General features: G+C 41.2%; 2 protein-coding genes across 5 annotated transcripts in view; both read right to left on the reverse strand.

The window, feature by feature from the left end:
• The window catches only part of LOC135487868 (early growth response protein 1-B-like), a 52003-nt gene that overhangs the window by 18757 nt on the left and 14644 nt on the right, over positions 1-18602 (reverse strand). For 2 of the 4 annotated variants that reach the window (XM_064772019.1, XM_064772020.1), the window contains exon 4: positions 7965-10357. The exons of 1 other annotated variant lie outside the window; for it this stretch is intronic. In XM_064772019.1, coding sequence (XP_064628089.1) covers positions 9383-10357 — 975 coding nt within the window. In that variant the 3' untranslated portion in view covers positions 7965-9382. Of the gene's footprint in view, positions 1-7964; positions 10358-15363; positions 16285-18602 lie in introns of those variants that run through there. One more of the 4 variants, XM_064772021.1, reaches the window with a different exon arrangement.
• LOC135487670 (zinc finger protein 583-like) lies at positions 2039-6765 on the reverse strand. The gene is made up of 4 exons (XM_064771706.1): positions 6652-6765; positions 4282-4515; positions 3226-3483; positions 2039-2589 (listed from the first exon to the last, which is right to left on the reverse strand). Exons 1-4 carry the CDS (start codon positions 6763-6765, stop codon positions 2317-2319), a joined length of 879 nt encoding a protein of 292 aa, XP_064627776.1. The 3' UTR covers positions 2039-2316.

Raw genomic sequence — 18602 nt, forward strand, 5'->3', positions numbered from 1 at the left:
AGGCCAACAGCAAAAGTCTTTGCACTGCCCTGGAGGCTCAAGAAGTTAGGAAAAACTGCCTTTCTATTGCAGGTTTTCCTTGGTGTTTTTTATGACCAAAAATCTTCTCCTACAAGTTGAGTGTCATGTGCGTAACCATGTGAGTCTTCATGTTACCTTTGACCGCAAATCTTTTGCCACAAACATCACAAGCATCTGGTTTCTCTCCTGTATGAATGCGTATATGTTGGGTCAACTCCCATTTAGTTCTAAATCCTTTTTGGCAAACTGAACACGGAAATGGATCTTTTCCAGAATGAATCCTCACATGGGCAGCAAGATTGCAAGAGTTTTAGCAATAGTACCACACGTAGGGCATTGGAGTCGTTCCTTTGTCATAGGCACATACCGGTAGAAAGGAATCTGCAGGATATAAAATCATTAAAGTGAGATGTGTGATTGTAAGCATGAATTCACCTGAAGTTTCAACTTGAATGATACCTGCAAGAGAACATATATTTTTATTTATCATCTCCACGTCAATTAAAAGTGCACAATCCTCCACTAAAAAGTTTTGAATACATCACGAACTAACACTGAGCACTTCTCCTCCCGTCCTAGCATTGCTGCCATCCTTAAATCACCTCCTCCTACATATGTACAACTACCAGTCCAGTTCCAAAAATGTCAACTGGGTGACGCGTCTTTGACCACACCCACCGGTAGCAATTTGTCTTCATGATTCCCTTCACAGAAAAGTAGCCCCAACGCATCACCACTCTTGATAGGCGACCTTACCCTCCGAGTCAAGTTCATGTGCGTCAAAAATAAAAGTCTCTAAACATTGCCTTTCACTGCATTTTTGTCCCTACAAGTCAAGTCTCATGTGTGTTACCTGATGAGCCTTCATATTGCCTTTCACTGAGAACCTTTTCCCGCAAACATCACATGCATATGGCTTCTCTCCTGTATGGATACGCATATGCTGCGTCAATTTCCAGTTGGTGATAAATCCTTTATTACAAAGTGAACAGGGATATGGTGCAGCCCTTGTCACAACATGCAGATGAGAAGCAAGCTTAGCTGGTGTCACAAAAAGTGTGCGACTGGAGCACTGACTAGGGTTCATAGATGATTTCTGAATTATCTGCAAAATACAAAGATATTTTTGTCAGTTTTTGAACACCTTTCTTTTATTCGGAGATAAGTACTGAAATGTGAAAAAGATGCCTGCAAAGGAGATAAGCAATCAGCCAATTATCTTGCAATGTAAAGATGGATATCCTTGTGTACAAAATGACGTCAGTACCAATGGCTGCATGCGCATACGAGGGGATGGCGTGACGTAATAATATCAACGTCCACGATCGTTGTTGGTTTCACTTTCTCCTCTATCTCGTGACTTGCATGATATTTTAGAATACCTAGATACGATTTTGTCGCTATAACAGCCGTACATCATCGGTTAAGCATCATTATGTTATCGAGAGAAATCTCAACAGGACGATGGTTTGTCGCAACTTTTCTTCATGAAAACCTTGTTGAAGAGATACGAGAGTGCGCGCACGATGTCTACAAATTAGCCGTGACGTCAGCAGATATCCATCTATTGAAATCAGTTATATCCAGGTCTCATATCATCATCAGAAAAAATCCTGTGATTGCTTTTTCCATCCCCCCCCCCCCCGGCACATGAACCAGACTCCAGCTCCACATTTATATTTATATTGAGCAGAACCTCGTAAGCCTATTCTTTAGGCAGAGAGTGTTCATGTCAAGGGACAACGCGTCTACATGACTCTCAGCCATTTGCGAGTCAGTCTGACAAGTTCCAGCAAATCAAAGGAGACTACTCTCCAATTAAATCTGTGTTCATCTGCCTACTTTATCAAAGTTTCCTATGAGTGATCTGATGTGCCTTCATGTTGCCTTTGACCGCAAATCTTTTGCCACAAACATCACAAGCATATGGTTTCTCTCCTGTATGAATGCGTATATGCTGGGTCAACTTCCACTTATCAGCAAATCCTTTTTTGCAAACTGCACACGAATACGGCGCCAGTCTTTGATAGATTTGAAGATCAGAGGCAATATTTGAATCAAAAGTTCGACTTTGAAGTGGGTTCATCCTCATAAAAGCTGCAAAACGGATCTGTAAGATACAAAGACACTTTGGTCAGTTTTGTAATTTCTTGAATATTGTATCATTCGGACAAATGGGACTACTGTGTTAACATGTCACCAGTGTTGTGTTCAGGCTGACATATGATGGAAGCTTACATGCAGAGATACAACATGACATGCAGCTACCACATCCGTGATTCATTGTCCTGTTTGTCAAACTTTCATATGCGTGACTTGATGTGCATTCACGTGGCCTTTCCGTTTGAATGTTTTGCCACAAATACTACATGCGAACGGTTTCTCTCCTGTATGAGTACGCATATGATCAGTCAAAGTCGAGTTAGCACGAAACCGTTTAAAACACACTGAACACGAAAGTGGCAACTCTCTTTGATCCTTTTTACGATGTGCATGATGAGAGGCAGACTTATCACCAAAATTTTGACTTTGAGTTGGAATCTCCATCACTGAAGTTTCATAAAGAATCTGCAAGATACAAAAATATTTTGGTCAGTTTTGTAGTCAATTTTCGTGTCATCAGTTTTGCAGGGACTGGTTGGCATTGACTCTTTCTTAATAGCTTGACGAGTTCCACAACGTGCATGACATACACATAAGTTTCATATATGCCATCTGATTACTCCTCACATTTATTCTCTGCAACAAATTCCCGCAACAAAAGTCACAAGCAAGCAAAAGATTTTCTCTTGTATGTAGAATGCTGTGCATCTTCTGTGTGTAGAATGCTGTGCATCTTCCCTGCATGACATGTGTGACCTGATGGCTCCTCATGTTACTTCTCTGGGAAAATTTCTTCCCACAAATCTTGCATGAATATGGTTTCTCTCCAGTATGATTACGTAAGATGCACAGCATTCTGTGCTTGACGAGTTCCACAATGTGCATGACATACACATAAGTTTTATATTTGCCATCTGATTACTCCTCACATTTATTCTCTGCAAAAAATTCGCGCAACAAAAGTCGCAAGCAAGCAAAAGATTTTCTCTTGTATGTAGAATGCTGTGCATCTTCAATATACTAAATTACATGTAAAATTGGCAATAAGCTGCTACTGCATAGTGATCCATTGCCCGATTGTTAAAGTTTCATATGTGTGACCTGATGGCTCCTCATGTTACTTCTCTGGGTAAATTTCTTCCCACAAATCTTGCATGAATATGGTTTCTCCCCTGTATGAATACGTAAATGTTGTGTCAATTCCCAGGCTGTGTTAAATCTTTTATTACAAACTGAACATGGATGCGGACGTTCTCCTCGATGGATTCGTAAATGAGCAGAGAGTGAAGCAAGTGAAGTCGCAATTGTGCCGCATGTTGGACAGTGCAGTTGATTCTTGTTTTTATAACTTATTCCCATCTGAAAGATATAAGAATGATATCAGTCAGTTACAAGTGCTTTTTTTCTGGCTAAATATTTTTCTGTACATGATCTCGATGGCTTGATGGTTAAGGTGTCCGCCTCGTGAACAGAGGATCAAAAGTTCGAGGCCCGCAGGTAACATCTTTCTGATGTGGCCGGTTGGTTAGCCGCCAGCTAGTTAAATATAGGGTACAAACTGCCTTCTCGCCAGGCGCCTGGCGTTAGAGATAGGAGTTTAGAAGTAAAGAGTGTCTCATAAGTCAAAAGCTGGCTGGCCCTTTCATTAGGGGTGACACTATAATAATAAAAATAAACAAACTTTACTTTACATGTTTGATGTCGGTCATGTACCTAAACAACGAAGTGTAACACAAATGAAAATTAACATAATCAGTGGTAAGGATGAAATTGAGCAGTTTCGTCACAACCTCAATCCAAAGGTCACTCAAGGATCCTGTCACTGCACAGGACTTCACTGCTAATCATCTATGGAAACTGCACCAAAAATAAACACGTACTGCAAACAGACAAATTTTCACACTTTTGCAATTGCAAAAATTTCTGAAAAAACTATTTCAGCAATCTTACAGTTTGTGTTACAAGAGTCAGTCTAATCGCAACACAACTGAAGTCAGAAGGCAGCTTCAGTCCACAATTATAACTAGCTCAGCTGAGCTACAAGAGGGCATCAATAATTTCAGTATCAGCTGTCTCTTTCGATTTCTTCTGTAAGCGTTTCATTTCTCTGCGAACAACTTTCTCCCCCATAGCAGCATACTCCTGTGATATTATTACTGCCAGTTCCTTTGCAGCCTTTCGTTCAAACTTGCATTGGAAATATTCTACCAAGTCTGTTAACTCAGATTGCTTTGGGACCGTTAAACCAGTTTCCTGATGCACAATGCGAAGTTCTTCTTTTCCTGTCAGCACATTCTTCTCCTGACGTAAGCTAAATATTCCTAATTTATGCTTCCGATAGGCATTTTTCTGTTCAATTGTTTTGATATCCTTCCACGAGATGCCACGCCCCTGAAGATACCTTATAAGGTAATCATGAACCTTGTCATTCAAAGCTGAAGGGGTCCTTCGTAGCGTCTTCTTGAATTTTTTCTGTCAAAAGATAATGATAGAATAAATCAATTCCATGTCCAGTGGGAGGCAAGAAATGATTGATACAGCTCCAAGGCAGACGACATCAACAAGATAGCAACAGGTAGCTGTTTTCTGACTGAGAATTGGACACTACTACATCAACTAACACATAAGACTTTGGACTGAAAACTGGACACATTCTATGTCACCTTCTGGAGGACTGTTCCCAGATGGCCAACCTGAAACGATGAATGGTCAGAGCAAACATCGAACCACAGACAACTACAGGAAACAGAAGCAGAAACCTGAAGTGTTGATGACAAATATTGTAAGTTTAACAACCTACTCAATGCCAAAGAAGACAGTGACTACATCACACTGGCGGCATCTTGAACCAAGGGAAGGACCCAAGAGCAGTCCGAAAATGAGGAACTGCTCTTTCTTCAATTCCAACGTTGTTCCGATATCGCAGGACAAGGCTTTTCAATATGAAAGAAATCACAGCTAGAATTTCAGATTGACCTCTCCAATGAAGATTACACAGGATGATATTCAGGATGGAAAGGGCCTAACCCTTAGAAGAAATGATATATGCACCCCATCCAGATGCATACCAGCTTACAGACCACCCACTTCATTGAGACAACTTCCTAGCTGAACGTATCAGCAGTACGTTTTTACTGTCTTGGTCAGGCACCCCCAGACCTGCACTTCATGACAACCAGTAGGCACTTTGTATGCTGCAGGGCTCTGTATGTTACAAGGCTCTGTAGACTATGCCAACACCCTAAGTCAGGAGAGACTTTAGCTCCATCCAATGGTCTCTCATAAATGTGGACTTGGATTGGAATTTTGCAAGACCGTCCTTGCAGCCAGCGTCACTGAAGACAGCAGTGGGATAAAGGGGCTGCCTTTTCTCATTGAACATGTTGAAATGTATTACACCACCGAAGTGAGTGATCCCTGCGTAAATTATAAGGGATCATTTCAACCTGGAGGAGGGTGTTGGGCATTTTTATAACAATGTATAATCATATGGCAAAATCCATGATGCCAATATGCCTTCCTTGTAAGTTGTGGGAGGGACTACAGCCTTAGTTCCACCTATCCAAAATTCCCGGGTTTTTCGACACCCGTGTCTTTGCCGTGTGTAAGAAAAACCCGGTGAGCGCTTCCACCTATAAAATCAGCATAAGATATTGTTAGTCGATCCGGCGACAGGTGACGCTGCAGTTCGTACCTCTCCTGTGTTTTGTAAATGTTGGAGGTTAGAAAGTGTGTATCACGCATGCGCCGTAGGAACAGCAATTACAGAAATTGAATGCGCCATCTGTCGCCGTGCTAAGGAACTACAGATTGCCTTGTTTCTTGCGCTTCCACCTATTAGATGAAAAGGCCAGGGGCCATTGTGCTCACCAGTATTTAGGTAACGACTTAATTGACAATGGACCTGGAAAAGTTAGGCAAATCAAAAACCTGTATAATATGTAATGTATCCTTGCTGGGAGTACCAACCATAACAACTTTATCGAATACGAATCACTAATGAGCGAGATATCACACTTTCTAGGTTTTCACTTTTTGAGTACAAAGTTTCAAGCCCATAGCAGGGCTGCTTACCCTCTAATAATTTTTCCTGTAATATTGCTGAAATTTTCCTGTATTTTGCCATAAGTTCCCGTAGTATCATGACATAGTGTAAATTTCAAAACAGGCACACCAAAGCTGTTGGCCGCCGCCATTATTCTATGCAGGGTAGTCTCGCACAGCAGCTGTACACATGTGATACAAGTTTCCAGATCCTCAAAATAGGGTGATAACTACGATCGGTGTCGCGGTGCGCGAGACTAATCAGTATATTGCGTACTGAATAAAGAAAAACTCTCCTTGGCAACGGGCGTGGGAACTTCTAATATCGGGCCCGCCAGGATCAGATATCGGGTTTAAAGGCGAAGAAACTAAATGAAACTAGAAATTTGAATGTTTATTTCAAGAATTAAACCGTATACAAACATTTTACAACGTATTTTTAAGTTGAAAAAAAACGTATTTTCAGCACTGTAAAGGCCGTACCATGACGGTAAAAACCGTATTCCGTAAAGTCGGGAATTCAGTCGTACCAAAATACGGCCATTCCGTACAGGTACGCAGCCCTGCCATAGCCTTACCCATTAGGAAACGTGCCATAGTTACACAGCCAACTTACGCCAGTTGACCTCTATGACCTGGAAAAATAAGTCAAATCGAAAACCTCTACGATATGTGATGTATCCTAGCTGGGAGTACCTACCATAAAAATTTCATCAAAAACAAATCACTAATAAGTGAGATATCACACTTTTTGTGTTTTCAGTTTTGGCCCCCTGGTGGCCAAGTCAAGAGTCAGATCAGACCAAAATTTGCTGTCGGAGGTCATCTAACCTAGGGGGTCATGCATAAAAACCTCCAAGCTCATAGCCCTACCAGTTAAGAAACGTGCCACAGTCACACTCAAATGGCAAATTTACGCCTTTTGACCTCTGTGACCTTGAAAAGTAGGTCAAATCAAAAACACGTACGAAATGTGATATATCCTTGCTAGGAGTACCTTCCATAAAAATTTCATCAAAAACAAATCACTAATAAGTGAGATATCACACTATTTATGTTTTCAGTTTTGGCCCCCTGGTGGCTAAGTCAAGAATCAGACCGACCCGAAATTCAGTGTCAAAGGTCATCTGACCTAGGGGGTCATGCATACAAAGTTTAGAGTCCATAGCCCTCTCGGTTAAGAAACGTGTCACTGTTTTTTAAATAGGATACGACGGACGACGACGACAGACACTGCGGTGTTGTATAGACTCACCAAAAACCCAGTGTCAAACCCGTGTTTGAATTAGCCCCATTGAGCTCGATGGGGTTAATAGACACGGGGTTTTCACACACGCGTCTATTTAAGCACGGCAATTCAAAGGTGGAAGCGCAAAGAACACAGGGATTTACTAGCGCAACTTTAGTCTTTTGTGCCAACAAGCTATAATTGGAGATTGCAACTTCTTTCGGCTCAAGTGGGAGTAATGTCTCATCACCCTCTCATTGCATTCATGTCCTTGGCATGTAATTGTTTATCCTCGCTTCCACTACTTCATCATATATTAGTGTTTCAGCTTGAGTTTCAGCATGGCGTACCGCTATGCCTTTTCTCAATTTTCTCTGTTGCCCTGCCCTGCCTCTCTTCAAAACTGGCTGATGCATTTCCATTTCAAGCTGCCTATTTTCTGTCTTGCCTTTTGAGATTTTCAACTGTAACACTGATACATCCGGTACCCAATAAGGAGTTACTCAATTACTGCACAGAGAAATGAATTAAGTTCAGATTTCTTAGAAAACTTTATTTGTCTATCTAACTATGATCATGATAACTATACCGGTAATCACACATACTGATGAGGATACAAGTTTGAAGCGTTCAGAATATTTACATCATGTGTCAAGGCATGCAAAGAAGTGTACATTTCCAAAGATGTGAGTGTTGGAGGGATGCTTACCCTGCACTGTCGTATTTCTGTACATTTTGATAATGGCAAAATTATATTCTTGGACCGCCAACTATCAGTGTTGACTGAAACATCTTCATCGCATCAATTGTGGCCATTGGACAGAAAAGGCAAGACACGCAATAAAACGATGCGTTAGATAATATACCGTATATATATATTATATAATATACGTGTAGAGTCATTCTATTGGAGAATTGTCCTGCCACAAAAATCACTACAACATGGCCCTTCTGCAGTATGATTGCGAATGAGGCGGTAAATATCACACTTCTGACTCAACAATGTCCAACTACCGTGCTCGGAACACAAATACCCCTACACCACCTAGAAGTATTAAGGTAGCAAGAAGGGGTGGACGTTTGTGGTTTCTGAGTGTGAGGGGGTATACTGGTGTCGGTTGACTGTGCTTTAGCCTGGCTTGCGCCAGACTTATAAGTGAAGAAGGTCTGGCTGTGCGAGACTACTGTGATAAAAATTACCATTACAGAGACTCTGTGACGTAGGCATATACATTTAACAAATTAAAAATGCTCTATACATGCAATAAGAGAACCATGCCGTCCCGAGCTTCACGCGTTATGGACTATTCTGTGAAAACTTAATGAGGAAGGTATGCTCATTAGCATAATCTATTATTAGCCCCTGCTCGAGGTAATCTTGCGCAGTGTTGCTTCTGCCCACCTATATCGTGCTGGAAAACGTTTCGTACAAAGAAGGTCTGGCATGCGCCAGACTAATATTGACTAATAAGTGAAGAACTTCTGGCTGCGCGAGACTTCTGTGATAAAAATGACCATTGCAGACACTCTGTGACGTAGGCATATATTTTTTACAATTAAAAATGCTCTCAAAAGACGATATGGAATGATTTTTATTAACATTTCCTGAACTATATACCTTCATATTATCACTTTACATAAATAGGTTGGCATGAGGTTGCGTGCTTTTCTTTCCTCGTGACAATATACAGCAAAATAGATACAACCCCACAATTGCGCTATAAGTCCATAACCCGTTATAAATGTTTCGCCTGCTTCGCTATTTTGCTGCTATGCGGCGCATTGGGTCCTTGCGTCTGGACATAACCAAATACTTATGCAAGATATTAAATATACATAAAATAACACCAGAAACAGAAGTTGCCTTGGAGTCAGAAACAAGCTTGTGAAACGTGCGAACATATCTGAGAACTTCAACCAAAGAGACCCCAGGAGACCCTAAAAGCAAGGAAAATCAAGAAATCTGAAAAAAATAATGGATCAAGCTCATTCAATGTGAACAGAACAACTGGCAGAGACTTCAAGATCACTGGGCTGAGAGTCCTCTTGTGTTTTTTCTCCAACTTGAGAACCTTCTCTCCTTTCTCCCGTGTCTTCATCACCTCCGAAGTCACGCCCTTGAGCATCCTCCGGAACATGAACCCCGCTGTTTGCATCATTTTCCCGGGAAATACCAAGATTAGATGCACTGCCACTGGGAATGGCCTGTGCTACATGACCAACATCAATGTGAGTGTCTCCCTGGTCTTGATTTGTTCCGAGGATTCCAGGTTCTCGGAGAACACTTGTATCTAACATCGCAGTGTGGGCAAGAGCTACACTGGTGCCAATTCCCGTGGGAATTCCAAACTTCGTATCAGCTCCTGATTTGTTTACTTGTTTCTTTGATTTCAAAATACCATGACGCTTTTTAAACCTATAAAGCCACCCATGGGAATACGAAAGATTTTCTACACCCAACTCCTTCCCCAACCTCTTGGCCTTTTCAATTATCATGCCCCCATCAGGTTGAAAGCCATGGGCATGGACATCATGGATCCAAGTGGAGAGTACTGCCTCCAGCTCAGGAACTTGGCAAGTTCGGAGCCGAGACTTGTCCATAGAAACAGTTTCTGGTCGAATGGACAACCATCTATGACTGTTCTTTATGATGTCATGAACTGTTGACCTTCCGAGAGCTATTCCCCAATTAGAAATGAAGTGTTGTCGGACCTCTTCTTGGGACAAACTAGCATTTTCCATCCGGAATTGGCAGATTTCCTGTTTTTGTCTGGCGGTGATTTCAACTCTTGTCCTCTTTTTAGGAGGTCCATAAAACTTCTTCAAACAAAATGGCTGACCACAAGACTCGCATTTTAACTCCCCGGGCTGTGACATCATGAACAGGCCCATGTTTGGAGGAATGGCAGAGAGGTTACCACAGTTTTCACATTGTAGGCAGTTCCTTAACTGAGCACCATACTGTAAAACATAAGAAAACTTGCATCAGAATTTAGGCTTCCATACAAACTATTTCCTTTCTACCAAATCTGTGCTTATCAATCATATCACCCTGAAAAATGCATTATTACACTCAATCTTTGAAGTTTCTAGGAAATGATGAAACGGTTGAAGCTCAAGACAAAACAAAAAAAAAATATATAAAAGACATTTGTCCAAATGGGCAAAGATGAATTTCGATCCTTCAATTTCACAAGTCAAGAATCATAATGAACAGATATCGTTATGAACAGATACTGAAGTAAAACATTTATCACTATGGTTTTGTATCAGTGTCGTTCAGCACAGAATGTCACCACGTTAAGCCCATGCCACTGATATGGCAAGGGATATGACTAGGGTTTATAGAGTTGATATGGCTACGATTTGTCATTGATGTGTTCTTTCAGTACATGATGTCACCTTGTGCTGGTGCGTGCAAACCTCATGCCACAGATTTGGCTTCTCTCCCGTATGAACCCGCTTATGATCTCGCAGACATACTTTGTTTTTGAATTTGAAGCGTTTGTTGCAAATATCGCAACAGAACTGTTACTTGTGCGTCGCCATATGAACAACCAGTGGCTTAGAGCTACGGAAGACTGCCTGGCATAGCCCATTATATAGCCTCGATCCGCTACGCTGTACATCGAGCCTATGTGCTACCTCGAAAAAAGCCAGGAATTTAAGCACAAAAGCATTTAAGCTTAACCCATGATGAAAAACAGGAAAACCCCTTGTTGTAAAAATAGTTTGACGTCACAAGGCTAGCCAACCAATCATTCTTTCATCAACCAATCATTTTCGCAATAGGGCCCTCGCACTTCGTCCCTTTTGGGGACAGGGTATTGGTCTATGCCTGGCACCCCTGACAAGTAACACGAACTGGTTTTATGGGGCATACTCTCGCATTTCTTTCGACACTGTAAAACATAGAAGACAAGAGCAACGCAAGGCGTGGCATATGCCCCGGTGAGCACATTGAGTTGGTGTATTAGGAAAGTGAAGTGTTTTTCAGACAACCCCGGGCAGCTGGTGTCATAGCTGATTGGGTTCAGTTGACATTGTGAAAGAGTTATTGGTCAGTAATGCCCGCTGTACAAGTTATCTTTTTCTACCCACATAAAAAGTTACATGGTTATTACTCAAAGCGTTCTCGTTAAAATGAGCGAAAACGAAAAGTTTACAGATGGCTAATGGATGCACAGATGGACGGACGAACGGACATTGGTAAAACATAATGCCTCCGCAATGCATTACGAATTGGCGGGGGCATAAAATTGAATTTGATCAGAAAAATGGTTCTCACAATTGACGGAAACCGATTTCAAGCACGCCGCCCTGGTGGCCATATTGACAATCGGAACAAGCCAGTTTTCGAAAGAAACCTTCTTCCAGTCAACCCCAACGCAAACGCCAAAAATAAATTTGATCGGACGAACGGTTCTCCTCGAAATTGACGGATACTTATTTCAAGCACACCGCCCTGGTGGCCATATTGATAATCGGAACGAGCCTGTTTTCGATAGGAACCTTCCTCTAGTCACCCCCAACGTACATACCAAAAAATAAATTTGATCGAACGAACAGTTCTCCTTGAAATTGACGGAAACTGATTTCAAGCACGCCGCCCTGGTGGCCATATTGACAATTGGAACGAGCCTGTTTTCGCAAGGAACCTTCCTCTAGTCACCCCCAACGTACATACCAAAAATGAATTTGATCAGATGAACGGTTCTCCTCGAAATTGACGGAAACTGATTTCAAGCACACCGCCCTGGTGGCCATATTGACAATCGGAACGAGCTTGTTTTCGAAAGGAACCTTCCTCTTGTCACCCCCAACTTACATACAAAAAATAAATTTGATCGGACAAACAGTTCTCCTTAAAATTGACGGAAACTGATTTCAAGCACGTCACCCTGGTGGCCACATTGACAATCGGAATGAGCCTGTTTTCGAAAGGAACATTCCTCTAGTCACCCCAAACGTACATACCAAAAATGACTTTGATCGGACAAACAGTTCTCCTCGAAATTGACGCAAACCACTTTCAAGCAAGCCGCCCTGGAGGCCATAATGAGAATCAGAACGAGCCCGTTTTCCAGAGGAACCTTCCATTAGTAAAGGTCAACCCACAAAAAAAGTTTCGTGGTTATCGCAAAAAACGTTCTCCTTAAAATGAGCGGAAAAAAACAAAAAGTTTACAGACGCCTGACGGACATCGGTAAAACGTAATGCCTCTGCAATGCTTTATGCATTGGCGGGGGCATAAAAATTTAAGAACGCAACTGTGAACTGAGCTACCGACGCCTTCATTGGACATTACCGTTGTGACTGACGGTCAGACCAACATTTTGGTTACTTTGTCCTAAACGTTCAATGTCTTGTTGCGTGAGGTCAGCATTTCCAAGGTCACTTCTATAACATTACGAGTGCCAAGAGAGAGTTGGTGACCACTTCAACCTAGCTAGCCACAAGGGCCTAGACAACATCACAATCACAGTGATGGAATTGATACATGGCCCTCCAGGTCTCGACACAACAAGAGACCTCCGACTCCAAAAAAAGAGTCCAACTGGATCCACAGATTGCGCAACACAGCACATCATGGACAACGCGTCCTGGTAGATCGGACCTTACTTGTTGCGTCTCAAACATGTAAAACAGAGAAAAGTTGTCGGATTATCACCAGACAATATTTTTATTTTTCAGTGTCGTTAGAAGCAGGTGGATCATGCAGAGACAAGGTATTCTAAACCTGAGACGTTGATAAAAAGACATTCAAGAAACAACTACAATAGAACTTCTCTATTAAGGACACCCTTGGGACTGAGAAGTGCTGTACTTAATAGAGAAGTGTCCTGATTAGAGAGGTAAAACTGAAAGGAAACAATCAATATGGGACCAAAACTAGTGTCCTTAATAGAGAAGTTGTCCTTAATAGAGAAGTTGTCCTCAACCCTTTCGCTGTGGATGTACGCATTTTGTGACCAAAAAAAATTTCCGATCTGTGCGGATGTACGGAGAACTGCGACTTGGGAGAGACCTGAATCAGACGATGTTTTCAATAGAAAATTAGTACAGGAACTTGTCGCTAGGTGTCCTGCCATGTTGTTTACCGCTAGAACTTCCAATTTCTAGGTGAAAACTTCAGTGTTTTTATTCAAAGTTTAGGCGATATTTTGAGTCCAAAGTTTTGTAAACAAATTTAAATGCCTCAGTCACGTGTTCGATGAACTGCAGAATCAATAATTGATGAAATAGTGAATTCAAGGCGTTAGAAGACGAGTCTGATCAGTGATTATGATTCTGAACATAATGCCGATGTACACAGCGTGCATGGAGATTGAAAGTGTGCATGATTCAGGGTCCGAGGGGGATGATAGTGATAGCCTGGGTCAAGATGAAAATTTTTGTTTTTTTCCTCGTTGATTAATACTAATTAGCGTTATTTAGTTAATTAACATAATTTCAGGTGATTGACAAATGCATAATTTGAAAGTCCATGCTGTCCCCAACAACCTTTTCCAATAGTCCAAAGCTCTATCTCTTCTTCTTCAGGCTGTATATTGGCCCCAAAGTTACCTATGTAAAAATTGGCAAATAGTAAATCCAATATTAGTCTATCATTCATCCTGCCTTATTCTTCGCAATATCTCTGTGTTTTCCTCTGCTAAGGACATCAATACCTCAGAACATCCATGACCTAAAGAGGATTCATTCAGAGTACTGATGGCCACAATACAACACCAATACCACAAGGTTCGTATTCGAGGATAGACGTGTGGACCTCCTTGAAACCCACAAAGTTTTCCAAGGAACTCCTCTGAACATGAACCATGGTTGTATCCAACATGTCCCACAGGTGCAGTTCTATCCAAACTGTCATCAATTTATGTCATAGCTTCCAAAGTGAAGCAATATTCTCATTTTTTTTAAGTTGCTTGACCATCATGAATTATGATTTGATTCATTTCGAGAAAGATATTCAGGAAGATTACAGCAGATGACCATGTACTACCAGATGATGCTGCTTCAGAATGCTTTTACGTGAATAGTTCTTCCCACAAATATTACAAGGGAACGGTTTCTCCCCTGTATGACTGCGAATATGCCGCGTTAGGTCAGATTTGAGGAAAAATGGCCGTCCGCAAAAATGGCAACTATAGGTACGAATCTTATCCCGTGTATGTTTTGCAACATGTACTTTTAGGGTTTTAGGACATGTAAATTTTGAGCGACAGATGGTGCATTGAGCAAGTTTCAACGTTCCCTTTTCTGGACGACCAAACTGTAAAAGATAGAAAAAATATTGTGTCAGTAAGAGAATCAGAATCAGCACTTAAACAAGTAGTATTACAACATACTGAAAAGAATTGCCCTTTGAAAGAAATGCGAAAACATCCAAACCTAAATTTGGCACAGGTCACCTTTTTTCACTTCAGAAGAACAAAAACATGGAGTCAAAATGACTACTGAAAGTGAGTGAGTGCCTGCTAATAAAGAGGATGAGCCACCAAAATGTGTCGTATTTCATCTGTTTCAGCTGACCTTCAAGTTATCAAAGTTCGAAATTACTATGCCTCAAATAGTGAATTTTCATGTGAATTTTCTGGACAAATCTTTTTCCACAAATATCACAAGCAAATGGCTTTTCTCCTGTATGAAGCATAATATGCCGCATCAGATTATTCTTTTTCTTAAAAGATGTATTGCAAATATTGCACTCGAATGGTCGTTCTCCTGATGGTTTCCTAGTGTAGGTTGTCAGTGCTGGTCGTAGGAGTAAACTCGGGAAAGGAGCTGAAGCTAGGGGCAAGACTGCATCAGGAACACTTGATGCTGACCAGTTCTTTCGTTGCCTGCCTTCCAAGTGCACACCACACTGCAAAGACCAGAAAAGAGTGACTTTACCTACTGTACATTGTATTCTCATAAAATAGAATATCTATAGTAAGTAAAACTTTTTAATGCAACAAAGTGGATAACAAAAAGAAAACCTGGGTCTCTGTCGCATCATGACAACCTATCAGAACCCCAAGGGTACAAATATCACAAAAACAAAGCTCATTTGAAAAACAGAAAGAAACTCAGTCTTTCGTTTTACCACAGACCAGACATATCAGCGGATTTAAGGCCAAGATAAATGGTAAGAGAAACATATGACATATCACTCAGAATTGAAAAGTTCAAACCTGGAGTACCCCTCCCTCACTTCAAGGAGGCTTAACCAGAATTTGGTTGGCTAACAAAGCAAGTGACACCACTAGTAATACAAGAAGAACAAATCCACGCCAAAAACCTGAAAATATCCTGGGACACTGAAATCAAGTACTTAAATTCAGACAGAACTTGGAAATTGGTTCTTCAAGGACCAAGAAATATCTCAGAGAGTACAATGTTCATCAGAGGAAATCTATATTTTCAAGTGAAACTCTTGAGGGATGAAATGCCAGTGCCAGTTACAAATATTTTGTGCACATTTTTAGTGCATTAATTCATACAAAACTGTCAGGCCTGCAACATTGTTTTTGCTACAGTTTGATATTCATGTGCGTCATCATATGTGCCTGCATGTTGCCTTTCCGGTTAAATCTCCTCCCACAGATATCACAACCATATGGTTTATCTCCAGTATGAGTAAGAAAATGTCTGTCCAAGTTTCCTTTCTCAACAAACGCCTTTTTACAAACTGTACACTTGAAACGACGATCGCCGAGATGACCTCGAATGTGGCGAATGAGGTGATTTCTCAAACTGAACTCCTTTTCGCATAAGGCACACTTAGCTGGTAACCCAGGGTGGTTCTTCCAATGATCCTCCAAATTTTCAAGAGATGCTGAAACCACTCCACAAAGCGCACAATTCAGAGTGTTTCTCAATGAAGGAGGCTGCAGTAAGCCGAACTGTAATTACAAAACAGAAGAGAAAATCAGAGCTTTCTAAATAATGTGCAAAAATGTGCTTCTGACTGTATACTTCACTGCAAGTCGGTAGCAAGTTGCTGGGATTCTAAGCAGAAGGTGAAAAACAAAATCTTGGCCCTAGGTTACAAACAAATGTTGGTTTGAATGTTAGTGTTTCTGCTGAAGCAGAATGGCAGGGTGTGGCGCCCTGCCTTCGCAAGGGGCACCCTGTTGCCCTTTTTTCAAAAAGAAAATGACCTGCCTTTTTCCAGATAAAAATTTACTTATTTTTAAAGTAATTTTTTTATCAGTAGAAGTGGTCGACACCTAATAGAAGGCATCTATGTGTTTTAAAATGCACAATTGGCTCCATAAAATCTCTTTTGGCCCTTAAAAAACAAAATTGTAGACTTTTCAAATAAAAGCAGAAATTGCCGTGATGAAAAGTCTCTTTAGTGGCTGAAAATTGCTCCCGAGTGCCTTTTCAGAGTCCGAAGTTGCCCGCCTTTTTGAAATCCTGGCTGAAACACTAAATGTGTTTGACAAACAGATTAGAAATCCTTTTCTTCAAGCCACAAAGTTATCTGTTGACATGAACAACTAGATGCTGCTTCAAAACATCAGGACGACCAAAACATTTTCCACAGATCGGACAAATGAACGATTTCTTGCCAGAATGAATACGAAGATGACGAACAAAGTTACTTCTATATCCGAACAACTTGTTACATATCAAACACTGGAGAGGTGTAGATTCACCCATTGTCATCTTCCTCGAATGACCTGGTCCAGGACTCCGAAAAAGATCCTTCTTGAAATATGCTGCACCATACTGCAAGTGAAACACAAAGAATGTCTGATCAGTTGGAGATACGGGGGTGTATACTAACCAAAACAAGCAGAGCATGGGGAAGAATGAGACCTCACCAGTTGATACTATAAATGCAACGCAAATGTTACCACCTATCACATGGAAGTTATCATGATGTCATTTAAAGGAACAATATAGGCAGCAGCTAGGCAGGCAAGATAAAGTTACACAAAGCCGCCAATAGGGGCCTCTAACATCTCACAGTACGTTAAATGATTCATGGTTGTACAAGGAACATATTTAGTGCTATATTAGTCACCTGAAGATTTCCAAATTAGCCCCTCTGCTCCTGCCTAAAGTCTCCCTTTAAGTGATGCTGTTACTGTAACTGTCATCATACGACAGCCTACCCTTTCTAAGGCTGAATGCACTGAACTTTGTTTCTAAAATCTGTTTTGTTGAAAGTACCCATAATTTCAAAAGGCTGTCATCCAAAACAGGAATATGATTCTCACTATTGGTCAGCGAACGTTTTTCGGAATATGGACAATCATGTGGGTGGTCAAGATGTCCTTCCGAGCGAAACATTTCCCACAAATGCCGCACACAAATGGTTTCTCTCCAGTGTGGGTGCGAAAGTGTCGCGTCAGGTCTTTTTTATACCCAAACACCTTGTGGCACAACTGACACTTATGGATTCGCGCTGTGTGCATTTTCAAGTGATCCTGAAAACTTGCAGCGCTCGGCGAAACTGCTCCACAGACACTGCATGTCAGACGATTTTCCACCATCATGTTATCTCCAAACTGCAAATGTATAGAAGAAACCCTGTCAGAAAATATTCACATCACCCTTTTTGAAATTTTAGGAGGAAGCTTTCAGAAAATATCACGCAATGGGAAAGAGAAACAAACAGAAGCTGAAATAGTCCACCAGATACCTTCATGACAGCACCCGGCCAAGCTGTGAGAAAAGTTCAGTGATTGTTAGAACTGTGAGACAGAATAACACTCTGCATGTGAGCGAATTTGCGAGTCTTCATGGAAGACTGGTGAGCAAAGTATAACCCACAGACGATGCATTCAAATGGCTTCTTTCCAGTATGGGTCTGTACATGCGCTGCTAAATATTCCTGCAGAGTATACTGCTTGTCACATTTCCATGGTTTTTCGCCAGTATGGGTACGAAGATGACGATTCAGATCGGTTGAATCCCGACATGATCTCTTGTACAAGTTGGGCATTTATACGGTGGAATATCAATCCTAGTTTTCAGCGGATTCTTAGCACCAGCACCAATTAGAGTGACTCCAACACTCTCTTGATTACATTACAGAGAGTGGCCAAGAACTGGCCAATAGTGGTTACACACTGGCCACCTGGTGGGAACTTATACGTAGGGACAACGTATAATAACAGAGGTTGGTCGTCGATTTTCAAACATGGAATATTTTATAAAATAAAATCAGCTTGTCCATACTAACAATCAAATTTGTGTAATTTATGAC

Source organism: Lineus longissimus, chromosome 5 (genome assembly GCF_910592395.1).
Source record: "Lineus longissimus chromosome 5, tnLinLong1.2, whole genome shotgun sequence".
NCBI classification, from domain to species: domain Eukaryota; kingdom Metazoa; phylum Nemertea; class Pilidiophora; order Heteronemertea; family Lineidae; genus Lineus; species Lineus longissimus.